Source organism: Aythya marila, assembly GCF_965140915.1.
Source record: "Aythya marila genome assembly, chromosome: 4".
Taxonomy (NCBI): domain Eukaryota; kingdom Metazoa; phylum Chordata; class Aves; order Anseriformes; family Anatidae; genus Aythya; species Aythya marila.
The window spans coordinates 71,406,212-71,421,446 of NC_139045.1; the positions used below are offsets into that span (position 1 = coordinate 71,406,212).

Consider the following 15,235-nt stretch of genomic DNA (forward strand, 5'->3'; position numbering starts at 1 on the left):
AATGTGGGTATCTCCTCTTCCACTTGGACAAAGCTCCATTTCCTCATGTCTTATGGGTTGCAGAAACCATAACACCCTGCTGTGGGTGTTGCCGTTGAGTGCACTGGCCCGTCTTTTAGTGGCTTCTCTTCTGCAATGTTTACAGCACACAGCAATCCCCGATGTCCAGTGAAATCTTCCTCCCATCTCCTCTCAATTACTCAGCCTAATCCTTGTCAGCCTGTAATCAAGCCAAGCAGCCTTGTGAGACACTAATGTGTTTCGTGGTTGTAGTTTGCTTGCCAGCACCGATGACATTTGGAAAGACAGTGGTGAGTCATGCGAGACAAATGGTTAGTGCCTTCTATTTTTTATGTATGTATATAATTAGATTTTTCAGCACAAGAGAAAGCAGCCCTCGTCCAGCTTGTCAGGAAAATAATAAAAAAGAGAAAGAAAATCTTCTTTGGCAACTTATTTCAGCCTGAGAAGTGGTTTTCATGATAAGTGTCTTTAGATGACTTTTTTTTTTTTTTTTTTTTTTTTTCCCTTCCCAGAGATTTATAAAATAATTTCAGTGTTGTTGCTAGAAATGAATAATAGAGCCATGAGACAGAATTGCTGGAAGCAGGTAAAAATCCTGCAGCTATTTAAATAGGGACCGCACGGGTCTAAGTTACACAGCTCTGCTGCAAACCCAGCCTAAATATCCCAATCCAGGTGCTTAGGATCACAGGGCACTTTGGGGAATGTCGGTCTTACTCACTGGGTCCTGGTTTATTGCTCATTAACATATGGGTAAAAACACCAAGCCTCCTGCTTGACAATGGGCTCTTGTTTGCAAAACAGGGTGACCCGCAGGTGAAAGCGCAGTGGTGTAACCAAGGGAAAGGAACGTGCCCATGTTGAAAAGCTGCCCATCTGATAACTAGGACGTGCCCTTTTCCAGGCAGAAATGTTTTGCTCAGAAGTACCATCAAATTTCTGGAGAAGTCTCCCGCATGAATACAAGGCAGCAGCTACACAGAGATAAACAAGCCACTTCAGAGATGCGAGTGAACAGTTTTGTGAGAGTACACGGCAGACGCACGCACGCTTCGTTGCAGGCTAACCAAAGTTCCCAGAAAGCCTCCTGATAGGTAACAGCTGGTCCTACTGTACAAATCAGGATTGCTTTCATGTAAAATCAGGGATGTTTTCCTACCAGCCTTAAATACCTCTGCTTGAACTACAGGATATCTCAGGAATTACTACGTGCAAGGACAGTCGATGTGCAAGGACCGTGATCTGACAGCATTAGATCTTTGCAGGATATTATTAGGTCTCTACAGGATACAACGTCCAGGGTCGCCTCAAGGTGTCAGAAGAAGACTCAGCTGGAGCTGCTCACGGCCATGTGGAGTGATGTGTGTGGCTGAGCTGAAATGAAGCAACAGCAAACAATTCAAACACTAAGAGAAGAGAGTTCAGGAACCGTCACCGTTACAAGGCACAGGCAGTGCTGTGCCTTTTCTGTTTCCAAATAAGCTTCTGCAGCTTACAAGCTTCAAAATCTTCTGTAGCCCAAGGGAGAATCCATAATAGAGCAAGATTTAGATATATAGCCCCATATATTAATTAATTTGTACATACAGCCCTGTAGTTGAGAAGTTGTGAGCAGAGGTGTGAGGAGAACAAGCACAGGTCCACTTGGAAACCACACTTTGCTTGTTCGTAACAACAAGAAACCCAGGTAGAATACCAGAATATGGATTTTAAAACTCATTTTCATGAACAGCAAGCTACCAAGGATACCCTGTCCTTTGAACATGAGTCACACAGACTGTACTTCAGGGGTTCCCCCCCAAATCACCCTCATCTTTGCAGCTGTCTACTCCTGCTCTTTCTCAAAGAGTAGTTTGCATCCCCAACACCACCAAAGACTGGGGTGCACCAGCACTTGGATGAGGGACTGCTACTATATTTTCAAATTTGGGTTTGGAATTTTGAAATGACAAGCGGCCTTTCTTCTCTCCAGGGATTCATCCAATGACCCAAAATTGCCCTATAAGTTGAAAAATGTTGGGCACTTCCATAAAAACATCCTGATGCTTATAAACACTTGCTGCTATTTAATTTTATTCTGTCTGTGAATCCAATACTATATTTTCTTCTTCCTGATGTAAAATAATGGGTACTGAGATAATAAATGTAATCTGTCCTAGGTTCCAGTAATTCCCATGGATTTCACTGGGAATGTTTTGTGGTTTTCCAGTTTCCTCAAAAACCAGGAGGATCTTGATTTTTTCAGTAGAATGACATGGGCTACATGTCATTCCCTACTATTTATTTCAAGAATATAAATTAGATACAACTAAGACAGAAAAAATTAAGAGTGTGTATCCCCTACACAGACTTTGGAGAAAAGTGCGTCCACTTCTGGGAGCAGAGAAGCAGAACAGAGCAGCTGAGCTGAACGCCTGCAGCGTGGATGAATGGCAACAGGACTCATCCCTCGGTGTTCATCTTAGGGGTGAATGTGTCAAACTAAAAGGTTTACGAATCCCACCTGAAAGAGAAAGCATAAATATACAGGGAGGGGATGATGTGGGAAAGAAGGAAAGGAAATTGTCAGAGAGAATTCATCGAGAGCAAGAAACGTCTCAGCCACAACAGGACATGAGATATTAAAAAGCACAGCCAGGGAGCACAGCAGGCATCGTGTGCCAAAGGAGCTTGTTCTAGCGCTGATGGGTAGCACTGCTTCCACAAAAATCAAGCCCAGCACACCAACGGGAGCTGACAGAGAGCACACCCCAGAGGCAGCTGCCTCTGCTAGAAAAACAGTGCTGAGCAAGTCTTCAGTGGCTTCTGCTCAGAAGCGCTGTCAATCGGCCAGGTTATTAACGAGTTAGTCTCTAATGGAGATGACTGTTGGTACAGCTTCACACCTGTCTATAACAAGATAGACAGGAAAGCAAATGCTCATTTCGTTCTGCCTTTTATGCAGCTGCCCCAAGAACGACGTTGATCAAGGGGCTGTACCATCATTGCCAGGCTCCCCCTAAAAGGACAAAGGAAGAGAAAACACAAAAAAATCTGACATTCCTCCAGGCCTATTTATCCAGTCCCATGTGATTTAGCATTTTTTTTTATATTATTATTTGTTATTTTCTATACTTTTGGCAGATCTCCTGGTGTGATAGGGTTATCATGTGCCACGGCGGTATCCTCACCACCAAAGCCTTGATGTCTAAAACCCACCCAGGAAAGCATTTCCTTGCATCCTACCACTTGGCAACTCAACATATTCCTCAGAGATCCTTTTCCAGAACAGCTTGCTTCTTGCAGGGACTCCACTTTCCAGGTTAGTATTAAGGGCAAATAAAGCCTCAGATTATTCCTGGGTCTTCCACACCCAGTACCTCTTATTTGGCAATTCAAGGAGATTTGTTGCTTTCTAACTTTAGCTGTACCTCGGTATCTGCACAAACACAGCTCTAACACTGATTTTCTGAGGTCAGGCTGCTTTTGATATGCAAAAGACTGTGGGGTGCACACTTCCTATTTCTCTTCTTGCCAAGATGAGAAAGTCGATTAAATTCTGTTTTTCCCGACTCCTCCCTTTCCAGATAGCCTGGCATATAAAGTAAAAACAAAACCCCCACAACCCATTTGAACTTTTTCCTGCCCTACAATATTCTAGAAATTATAATATATGCTAAACTGTGCTGTTTTGATGGCTTGTGACATGCCAGCAGGTGGTATTGATCACAAATGACATTACTCCAAGCTGTTGACACAGCATCTGCAGCACGTTGTCCAAACCGCTTTCTTCACCTTCTCACCGTTATCTATCTTTTTTGTCAGTTTTTGGGATCAGTGCTATTATGCTTGAAGAACTGCAAGCCTTTATTACTACTCTCTACTCCTTAAAAACTCTATTATTTGAGTCTGACAGTCTTCCTAGATTACATGATGATAAAACCACTGTGAGAGCAAAATGATGATAGCTGGCTGAAGTGAGCCAGAACCCAGATGGGTTGCAGACCTCTGGGTACCGCAGACGGTAACAGGAGCTGCCATGAGCCCAAGTCACAGGCATTTAATGCTCCCATCCAACCAATATATTGTTAAATATATTAAATATAACCCATTGTTAAATATAACCCATGATAATGATCAATTAACTGTAATTTATTGACAGAGGCAGGTTCTTTCAGGTTTTTGGAACTGCTTTTGCACTATAAATTCAAGTGACATTGAGAAGAAGAAAAAGCATACTTTAGGAAGGGGCTGTCAAAAAGATATAGCTGTTACTTTTAAAAAACAAGGGTTTTCTTATTTCTTTATTATATATACCCATGGCAGGGGATTGGAACTAGATGATCTTTAAGGTCCCTTCCAACCCAAACTATACTATGATGCTATGATACATATAATATTGTTCTATGTGTTGATGTTTGGTTGTCAGCACTGGATAAATAACAGTTTGGTATATGTTTTCTTTTTTTTTTTTAATAACACCCTCAATCCTTAAATTGTTTTTATTACAACTCCTTCCCCTTTGCCTGTCTTCCCCAGCTTGGCTCAGTGGCACTGACGGCAGGAGGCAGGAAGACAGAATGTAGCTTCAAGAGCTCGCTGGCAAACCGTACCCTACAACTTCCCTCCATGTTTGAAAATTGTTATATTTGACCTAAAACAAACTATTCTGTTTGGATTTCAAGCTTTCTAAAAGCCATTTTGAAATAAAAGGAAAATTGAAAGATAACTTTAAATGCAATATTATTATTTTCCATAGATGTCAAAACTGACTTTTTAGAAATGCACATAAATTTTTGTTGATTAAGGTAATGAAATCAATCATGAAATATTCTAATTCATGCATGTCTTATTTCTCCACTTTTATACAAAGTATTTTTTCCAATCTCATTAAAAAAAATACAGAGATGAGATGGGTTTGGGGTACGATATGATTTTTTTTTGCATTTCTTTCTTTCCTTTCCTGTTTTATTTCATTGCTGCAGTGGCATCATTTAAAGTAGATTTTATTACTTTTAAAGGGTAATCTTCTGTTTCTGAAGAAATAAATAGGACGGTAAGTGTCCAAATTTGCTCATCCATCCCCGTTTGATTACTAATGTCAAGCAAAAGCTTGAAACATGAAAGGTCGATGTCCAGCCCAAGAGCTGAGCTGTGCTAGGGAGATGACAGTGCATCTGGGTTTCTTCAGTTTTCACCAACCCTGCTCAAGATGTTTCCTCTCCAGACTCTTTAAGAAAATTCTCAGTGACGTTCTCTGTGACAGGTGAAGCCATGGTCTTAATAATCAAATTGGTGGGAGAGGTGAGTCAGCTTTTGGTGGTGGTCAACAAGTGTGAAGGTGAGCTGGTGTGCCTGGCTGTGAGACTTGGGGCTTGGCTCAGGACAGAAGCCATGGATGAGGTGCACACACACCAGCCTTGCGTTCCTGACACACAGGCTCTCCAAGAATCTCATTTTTTAACCTTTCCTTGACAAGTTCATTTTCTACCGGAGCATGGAGCTGAATGAGGGGACCGAGAGATACTAGGCACTGCTCCATGCCCAGATCTGAGCTGGGAGAAGAAGACCAGCCCTCAGAGGAGCACATTGAGGAGCACACGCCACCTCCACAGGCTGCTGCCAGCTTCCAGGCACCTCACGTGAGTTGAGGGAAGCAAGTGGGCTCACCTCCCAACGCTCCCAATTCTCCCCCTAAAACCTGATATTTTTACACAACGGTGACAAAAAACTCCACAGCAGGGGCAAAACCGTACTATTTTTACATATCAGGGGCCCAAACCCTGTATTTTTACATGGTAGGAAGCAAAAAAAAAAGTCCAACCAAACAACAAAACATCCCCAAACCCTGCAGTTTTTCCACAACAGGGGCCAAAACTGCTATTTTATAATAGCTAGGGTCAAAACCCCTCTTTTTTTTTTATACAACAGGGGCCAAAAACCCCGCTCTCTCCACACAGCGCAGGCAAAACCCGCTATTTTTCTCCAACACGGCCACCCAGAAAGCACTTTTTTTACACATGGCAGGCAAATATAAACCCAAACTGCTTTATTTTCACACAGCAGGTGCCACGGATAGGCGAGGCGGCCCTGAAGGCCGCTGGGCCCGGAGGGGGACAGCCCCGGCCCCTGAGCCCGGCCCGCGGGGCGGTGGCTGAGGGAGGCGGGGAGAGGCGGGGCGGCTGCCCCGGCCCCGGAGCTCCGGAGCCGGGCTGAGGCTCCAGCTGCTGCCGGTAAGAGCCGACGACGGTCCCCAGGGATGGGATATGGGGATTTGACCACCCCTGGCACCGTCCATGAAGGGTTGGCTGTGCCCCCGGGCGCCGCCCGGAGTGATCGGTGCTGGGGGCTCCTCATGGAGGTTGGGGTTTTGCACCTCAGGGGTTGGGGTTTTGCATCCCGGGATTGGGGTTTTGCATCCTGAGGGTTGGGGATTTGCACCCCAGGGGCTGGCGGTTTGCCCCCATGGCATGGGATTTGCACCCCAGGGATTAGGGATTCACCCCCCGTAGCATGGGATTTACTACAAGGGGGCTTGGGGTTTTACACCCCAGGGATTGAGGATTTGCATCCTGAGGCTTGGAGGTTTGCAGCCACCCTGGTTTAGGGTTTTGCACCCCTACGGGTTGTGGATTTGCATCCCTGGAGGCTGCTGCTTGCACCCCAAGATTTGGGGTTCTGCACCCCAGCTCATCAGTTCCCTGCGTTCGCATCGTGGGTTTAACTTTGCCTTGAGTTGTAGCGTACGATCGTGCTCCTGCCTGTGCCTGCTCCTCGGAGAAGTGCTACAGACTCGCTTTTCCTGCAGAAAAAGTGCGTGCTGCTTCTGTGGGGGAGAGATCTCGAACGGGAACGGGCTGTGCTATTTAATGATGCAGGTTCGACGCCCAGCAGTGGAGCAGGGACGATGCTCGCACGCAGCCCGGCTGGGGATGCTTGGTGGGAAGGGACCGGGGCATCCTACAAGCTGCACCCTGCTGCTGCTCCGAGATGCTGCTGGGATGCTTTGAGCCAGCTGGCTGCCTGCAATGGCCAGGTTTGAAGGTAAGGATCACATTTGCTTCTGGTGGGCTGCCAGACGCAGGTCTAGTGAGGTGTTGGAGAGGTAGTTGGGGTTCCCCTGCACTGATTTGGGGATGGAAATAAATCATCTGTGCCTGAGAAATGCTGCCCTTCAGCTGGAATAGGAAGAGAGAGAAGGAAAATCAAGACAGAGGCACACTTGCTCGTGTGGTCTCTTCAAATGCATGTTTTACAGGTGGGAGCACCCACAGGGACTTTCCTCCTCCTTTATCACCAGCCTTGCACAGTAACTCGCTATTAACACACTGTTGTACAACACCCTGCTGTCCTGCTGTGGTCTCAGCTCCCACAGAGGTCCTGGGGCAGCTGCTTGTTGCCCTATGCTGAATCTTACTCAGTTTAGCAGAGGAGCAGAGTGGCAGAAAATGTATTTCCCATTTTCACAATTCCAGTAAGATTTTAGAGTCCAGTCAGCTTTGAGATTGCAGAGTGTTTTTCCCCCCTTTCCATCAAAATATGCATGTTAGTAATGAAATTAACCTTTTACCTGGGATTTGTTTGCTGAATAAATTAGGTCAGACTTTCTGTATATTCAAGGAAAGCTGCTGAAATGATGGGGTTGCTTCTAGACTTCTCTCGGGCAGACTGAGAACAGAATTTGTCCCATTAATTTTTTAAGAGAAGCATAACTGGGATGTCCAAATAGAAGCAACACAAACTCTGAGGCACCTGAGGTCCCCATTCCTCCTGGGCTGATTGCATAGCATGGTGCAGTGGGACATTTATCCCTCTGATTTTAGGGGGCTCCTTACAGGAAAGCTTGAAAGAGAGATGTTAAAGACTCTGTGCTATGTCAGCAGCATAGCCACATGAGCTGCTGCAGCTCATACAAGAATTTAATTACTTATTATTTCAATACTTTGTGAGAGTACATCCCTTAGGAGGATGGCACATCCCGCTTTGTCCCAAGGATTTCCACAGAGATTTTAAGGTTGTATCATCCCCTGCTTTCCTGTATTAACAAGGCTCCAGATGGTTCAGCAGTAAGTAGCATGTCTTAGGAAGAAAGAAATAAGTTGCTGTCTGCCCAAAAATAAAATAAATAAATAAATATAAAAATAAATAAAGGATGCTTGGTTGTAACATAAAGAGCAGATGAGCTGCAGATGCACTTCCAGGGGCTTTATGTGGGGATGCTTGAAATGGAGCCCGCAGCAGCAGGACCCTGTTGTCTGCACCTTGAATCCAAACCTGAAGTTTCAAGCATCCACCATCCCTTCTTTTTTTGCTGAATATTTGTGGTTGGAGAAGTGGCGTAGGTGGTCAGGTAAGTGTGATTTCCAGCTGCTCAGTCTGTCCTGGTGTCACAACTGAAAATAATACAAGAGTGTTTCTTTGATATTTTGTGAGTGTGGACACGTTTGTTACTTGTGAGCATCATCGTGTTGTGCTCCTAGATATATCCTGCATTAAGCAACTTGCTTTTGGTTTTCCGCTTGGAAAGACCTAACCGGGGCTATCCTGGTGGCCAAGGTGGTACTTGGGTATCACAGAGAGCTTGCAGAGGTGGACTCTAAGAGCTCTGTTCCCCTTCTGCTTGAAGATTGAGAGCAGTGTGTGCTCGCAGATCAGTACCAGAGCATCTGTGTGTAGGTGACGATCTGCTTTAATTGTTTGGAGGAACACTTGCATGCCCTGAACCATGAGCACATCCCGCAGGAGAAGGAAGATCTAACTTCTAAGCTCTTTTGTTTCAGAGTTACATCTGAAAACCTCAGACAGCAAACCCAGCATCCTCATCAATAATTATTCAAGGCCATAGGCCAGAGGGAAAAAAGGAGAACGTTTTGAAATGAAGCAAAGCTGATTTGTCCTGTTAATGCCTTGGGAGCCCATCTCAATGCTGCATGCTCTGCTAGGAGAACAAAAGGATAGCTGTGTGCTTAACCTGGTTAGGGACCAACTTCAGGTGGACACCAGAGGACTGCTTCCAGACCCGCAGCAGCCCTGGAGTTGTGGGGAAACCACCATCTTCACCATGCTGGCTGCGTGGAGGTATCAGGAGGAGAGCAGGCTGAACAGCTTTTCTGCCAAAAAATGGGGCTGCGTGAGAATCAAACCGTGCTCAGCAGCCCATCCATTTTGATGATCTCCTCAAAGGGACTGTTAGAGCAAATGTTCTAGACTCTCCTCTTCTGTTAATAATGGGAGAGCTGGAGGTAGGATTTTATATTTTTTATTTGTATGTGGTGCTATCAGGATGTGAAATGTTGCCCAAGGCTCATTTTCCTTGTGACTGCTGTACTTAAGACACCCTGCAGCCTTTTAGCAGCACCTGCCTGGGGCCCGATGCCCAGCAAAGCTGCTTGTTCTCAGTGCTGGTGGGGCAGGAGAGCTTTGGGTCCCAGGCAGCAAGTCCCTGAAACAGAAAAAAAAAAAAGAAAAAAGTAAAGCTTTTATGGGGCTCAGTGACTGAGCGTTAAAATGGAAGAAGATATTCAGCTGTGAAGTGATGGATTTTGAGGATGATGAAAAGGGGGGTGTCTAATTTCCTGATCTCACCCAACCTTTGTGTCTGCAGCAGTGGGCTCTGAGCCGACCATTACCGTTCGGAAAGGAGATCTTTGGATCGTGGAAAGGTCAGCTTGGTGCTAAGTGCCAATCAAAAGCAGCAAACAACATTAGGAATTGCAGTGAAAAGGAGTCAGGGACAAAACAGAGAACATTGTTACACCATCGTATTAATCCACGGCGCTTTTACTTCTTGGAAACTGTTTGTGGTTTTGGTCCATCACAGTCTTAGAAGAGCTGTAGAGGTGTCCAGGAGCCTCAAAGCAGGCTGGGCAAGCAGCCTCACCTGGTCTGTGGACAGCAAAGATGTAATGAGAATGTATTCTGGGGGGATGGCGTGCTGCTAAGGGGGATTTAGCAGAGCTGCTTTCGGTCTGGATTTCAATTTCTTGCTTGTCTTCTCTCCGCTCGCAGAGCTTTTGTTTGATTTTTTTCCCCTTGTATCTGCTTCCCCTGATAACACACTTGTCATCCACAGGGGAGCTTTTAGGTGCCGTGAAGGACTTCACCCAGCGCCGCACGTTTATCCTGACATGTTTCAGACACTTCTGGGCTGATAACCACGACGGACTGATAACCATGGGGCAGTGATGGCAGAGACGCAGCAGGGTGTGTGAAATTTTCAACGGAGCACAAACGTGGCTTCTGTGCTTCCCTTCACCGCGTGTTGAAGTTGTAATTTGCTTCCCCTTCTCTGCCATCCAGATTTTAACAGTGGGAGGATGCTGATGGACGGAAACGAGTCCTGGCTCTCTAATTTCTCCTCCACTGCGTCATCCTTTGTGAAAGGAGGTGGCAGCCGGGCAGAGATTGGCCTCCAGGAGGTAGTCATCGGGTTAATACTCACCCTCATCGACTTGGTCACGCTCCTGGGAAATACAGTGGTCTTTATCTGCCCGGTGGTGGAAAAGAGGCTGCGGACCGTCACCTACATGTTCATCATGTCCTTGGCCACGGCAGACTTCCTCGTAGCGTGCCTGGTCATGCCGTTCAGGTAAGAAGATCCCCTGAGCTTTGAACGAAACACAGGATTGTGGTTGTTCCTTCTGGCTCCAAAGGTGACACACTGGTGGAACTCGTGGGGAAGGCTGGCAGCCTCGCAAAATTAATCATTTGCCTGCATGAGCAGAAACAGTGCAGCCTGCAGTAGGGTATCAAATGTGATTCACTGCGTGTGGGGGAATTGTTTTGCCCCTATTACCATTGCAGATCGGTGTCTGTCACGTTGGCATGGGGACGAAGGCCATCTCCCCTCTCCTTGCGTAAAAGTAAGGGTTTTAATTACATTTTTTTTTATTTTAGGATTTTATTTCTAGGGTAGTTTAGGCTCTCTCTATATTTAAGTGCCTCTTCAGAACAGATTCTCCCTGCATGAGGTGTATATTATCAGGACCTTCACTTGGCTACAACTGTGGTCTAGATGATCCTAGGGAAACAAATCCCCAGACCAATGTTCATGCTGGGTCTGTCTGTCTCGTGCTGCAAAGTGGCCCTAAGTTTGTGTAGGGTGGGTGGCTGAGCTGTGTTTAGAGCTCTTGGAGCACCACAGAGGAGCTGAAGGCTATTTTCCCCTTTCGAGCTGTCGTTCTCACGGGGCTGCCTACGCTTCTGAGTTTGGCACTGAAAGGTATTTTCCCAAAACAAATTTACAAACCGAGCTAGTGGTTTATGCTGTCAGGTGGGAATAAAGCACTTAGCAGTGCCCTACGAACAGTACCACTGCCAGCTTCAGTTCTGAACTGTGTAAATTTTTAAATTCTGCTTCTCGAGTCGTCCATCCGTGCTCACCTGTCCTCCCCACTGCAAATATCTGTGCTGGGGAATTTTATTGCAGCTTGGTTGGAACCTGCTCCTACCCTGCTGCAGTCGGTGGGAATTAGGGTCTGCACCGGGAGGTTTGTGCTGCTGCTGGTGGGGTTTCTCCCTGGGGTGGTGGAAATGCTGCAAGAGGGTGGTGGAGGAACATGACTGCTGCTAGAGCAGGACAGCCAGCAGCTCTGCTTCTGGTCTGCACCCCTCAAATGTTGCAGGTTTCCTGATGTGAGGTCTGGGTCACATCTTACCCAGCTTCTCAGCTTCGTGCCCATGCTGCTCTTCTGAAGCACAGTTTGCTCCTCGGTGCACGTGGTAGGTAGCACATGCCAAAGAGGAGGAAAAGAAACGACCCTAGGAGGCAGTTTGGCTCAGCAAAAAGAGGTTTTGTGATAGAAAGGAAGGAAAAATGTGGTTGCCATCTGATGCATTAACGTCGTAGGAGCAGGACTTCTGCTTTGTTCTTGGCTTGGCTCGCTGGAAGGAGCAGCTCAGCTGTGCTCAGCTCATTGTTGAGATCCTCCAACCAGCCCATCTGTTTCCAGGCTGAGAGTTTCGAGCTTCACAAGCAAAAATGAAACACCGAGGTGACTTCATTTCTGCTCGTGGGGTGCATTTCTTCAGGATTTTATTAATCCTTTTTAACCTGCTGCGTTCCTGGGCCTTCGGAGGCTGCATGCACCAGAGAAAACGGAGTGGGTGGCCCCTGCCTTGTGCTCTGAGAGCATCGCTAGGCCAGGGGGGTCCCAGAAGAAGCGTGGTGGTGGCTGTTAGGTACGGGATCTGTGTGCAGGGATGTTCATGACCGCAGCATTGTTGGCCTCTGGACAGCCAAGGTGCTCACACCACAAGCTTTTCAGGCAAGCAGAGGGCACCAGGGCACAGGGACAGATTCTGCTGGGGGATTTGTGAGCAGCAGCCCACATAAAATGCTGCCCGCAGCTGGAGCCCTTCAACAGCACTTCCAGCAATGCACTTACCCTGCTTGTTGTGCTCTAAAACAACCTTTACAAGTGGTTTTAATGAATGGTGGCTAATTAAATGCGGAGCAGGTGTTGGCTTCTAGCTCCTGATAGCAAGTTGGCTCTTTCTGCCCCTGCCAGGCAGCTGAGCCCACCTAAGGGCCCCGCAGCAGCTCTGCTTTCCCTCTGCTTGGCCATAAAGCTGTGAAGTTACAGGATAATTAAAGCTTTGCAGCAATAGGTAGGTACTCAGCCTTCCACACCAAATTCACACACAATGGTTGTTTCAGCAGCACCCCGGGAGTTACAGAAAGCTGCTGAAAGAAAGGGGAAGCAAATTGCAGCTGATTGAGTGCTGTAGGAACACGCATCAGCCTTCCTACAGCTGCCATATGTTCCTTCCTTCGCTGCTCACTTCTTACAGGCCCCCCTGACTTTGTTGGGAATGGTTTTGGCATAATGTCTGCTTTTTGCTGTTGTGCTTCCCTCACTGAGGCATTTGTGAGCTATGTACAAGCCACTCAGGCTTCATCCTAGGATATATATATATATATCTTCTTTTAATCCAAGACTTGAAATCCTTCAGTTTTGAAGCATGAGACCAGATGAAAAGCGAGCTTCTTGGCAGAGGCAGCATCTTCCACACCTTAAAAACTGGGGAGGATTCATAAAACGCTGTGCTTCATATGGCATGGGAAAAAGCTGGGATAAACAAGGCTGTGCAGATGTGTATTTTGGGAGCTTTTGGAGCAAAGCACCTTGACCAAGGCACCTGCAGGCAAGAAACTTGGGTTTGGTTTTCTTCAGCCATGCCCCACCTGAGGGTTAATGCCTTGGATTACATTTTGAGGGTGAATATCTGTTGTCTGAGCTTCACTCCACTGCATGCTCATCTTGAGTACCTCCAATAAAACATGATGTTTCTTCAGTGGAATCTTGAAATACATTAAATCAGCCTCTAGTCTCTGCCCGTTTTCTCTCGCAGCATCATTTACGAGGTGACGGGGATGTGGCTGTTCGGGAAGCTGTTCTGCAAAGTCTGGATCTCCTTCGATGTCATGTTCTGCACCGCATCCATCGTCACGCTGTGTTTTATCAGCCTGGACAGATACTGCTCCGTGGTGACCCCCTACCACTACTCCAGAAGGATGTCCCGTGGCAGGTGAGTGTAGCTGCTTCTCATTCTGGGTCCTTCCAAATTTTCACTTGGCCAAGGCCTATAATGAAAAGGGACCAAATGAGCCGTTGGCTTTTTCTGCCCTAAATCAGAACACAAGAATCTTCGCACCATTTAAAGTTTTGCAGAACTTTGCTCTGCCAAGGTTTCATGTGAAACGTTGAAATGAGGTCTGCAGGGTGGGGAGGGTTGTCTGAGGGTGGGCAGAGAGGATGCTTCAGGAAGGATCCTCAGCAGGTAAGATAATGGCTGGATATTAACGCTGGAACCAACTGGAAAAATCTCCATGCTGTTGTTTTAAATATTAACAAAAATCCTCTATAAAACCTTCCTTCCTATTTTTTCTGCCAGCTCTGAACATCCCTTACACCAGCCCCAATTCTGTAAGCCACGGATCCAAGCACCCAGTCATTAGTTGTTGCTGTACAGATGTGTTGTACCCCAGCTTTTTCCCTGCTCAGTGCCTCCTCCAAGCCCGTTGGGAATACCGAGCGGTGATATCCCACAGGGGTTACCATGGGGATTGGGCTGTCCTGGATGTTCTCAGCTCAGAATAACTCAGACCCTCTCTCCCCTCCCCATCTCTTGCCTTCGGCAGATGCATTGTGATGACCTGCACGGTCTGGGTGTACTCCTCCCTCATCTCCTTCCTTCCTGTCATGCAAGGCTGGAACGAGATCCCCGGGGTGGATTTTGATGCGGGCACCGAGTGCGTCTTCGTCACCAACTGGATCTTCGCCATTGTGGCCTCCGCTCTTGCGTTTTTCGTCCCCTTCATGGTCATGTGCAGCATGTACTTCTTCATCTACCGAGCGTCGCGGCTCAAGGCCACCCGCATCATGTCGCAGACCCTGGAGCTCCACTACCACCCCAACAGCAAGCGGCAGAACCACCTGCAGCTGGAGAACAAGGCCACACGGACCATTAGCATCATCATTTCTGTCTTCGTGCTCTGCTGGCTGCCGTATTTTGTCCTGAACGTCTGGCTGGCTGCCCGGGGCACCGATTCCGCTAGCACGGTCCTGGTGGACACCTTCAAGGTCATCACTTGGTTGGGGTATTGCAACTCCACCATCAACCCGATGCTCTACGCCTTCCTCAACAGGGACTTCCAGCGGGCCCTGAAGAAGCTGCTCATTTGCAGGCCCAGGTCGCAGGTGGACATCGGGGAGGACATGGTGTCCATAGCCACTTTTTCCAGGACTGCTCCTGACCTGGAATATAACATCACCGTGCCGGTGCCCAATGGTGTCCTGAAGGGCAAACCCAAGCAGTAGGGGCTCAGAGATGGTCGCTGGAGGTGGTGGTGTAGAAAGTGCAAGAGCACGTCCTCGTGGAAAAGTGCATGGCTGGAAAATAGGGGATGGAGGGGCTGAAATATTACAGCTGGGGGCATACAGCAACGATGTGTTTCTTTCTCTTCCACAGTTTTATGAACAAAGAGGAATTTGTTGTAGCTAACGGAGCTCATTCTTTCCTGAGTAATTATTTTTTTAATGAGTATTTCCTAATATGAATCCAATCTTCATGCTGGGGAAAAGAAATCAGTAGAATAACGTGACTTTGTCTTACTGTATGCACATTCTGGTGACCTACAAGTTGTGATGGTATTTCGTCCTGATTGAGCCCTGAAGCTCTCATCTCGCAGTTCATATTACAGATGTGACCAGGTACAGTTAAGTACACT

At 47.0% G+C, this 15,235-nt stretch overlaps 1 protein-coding gene and 1 long non-coding RNA gene across 2 annotated transcripts; both read left to right on the forward strand.

Annotated features, from left to right (window-relative positions):
- Window positions 1–6,192: 6,192 nt before the first annotated feature.
- LOC309877438 lies at window positions 6,193–10,139 on the forward strand. The gene is made up of 3 exons (XR_014317360.1): window positions 6,193–6,236; window positions 6,882–7,047; window positions 10,076–10,139. It is a non-coding gene; the product is annotated as an uncharacterized lncRNA (long non-coding RNA).
- Window positions 10,140–10,281: 142 nt separating this feature from the next.
- Window positions 10,282–14,894, forward strand: LOC309877437 (histamine H2 receptor-like). Its single transcript, XM_082758752.1, has 3 exons — window positions 10,282–10,591; window positions 13,357–13,533; window positions 14,147–14,894. Exons 1-3 carry the CDS (start codon window positions 10,320–10,322, stop codon window positions 14,823–14,825), a joined length of 1,128 nt encoding a protein of 375 aa, XP_082614878.1. The 5' UTR covers window positions 10,282–10,319; the 3' UTR covers window positions 14,826–14,894.
- Window positions 14,895–15,235: the final 341 nt, after the last annotated feature.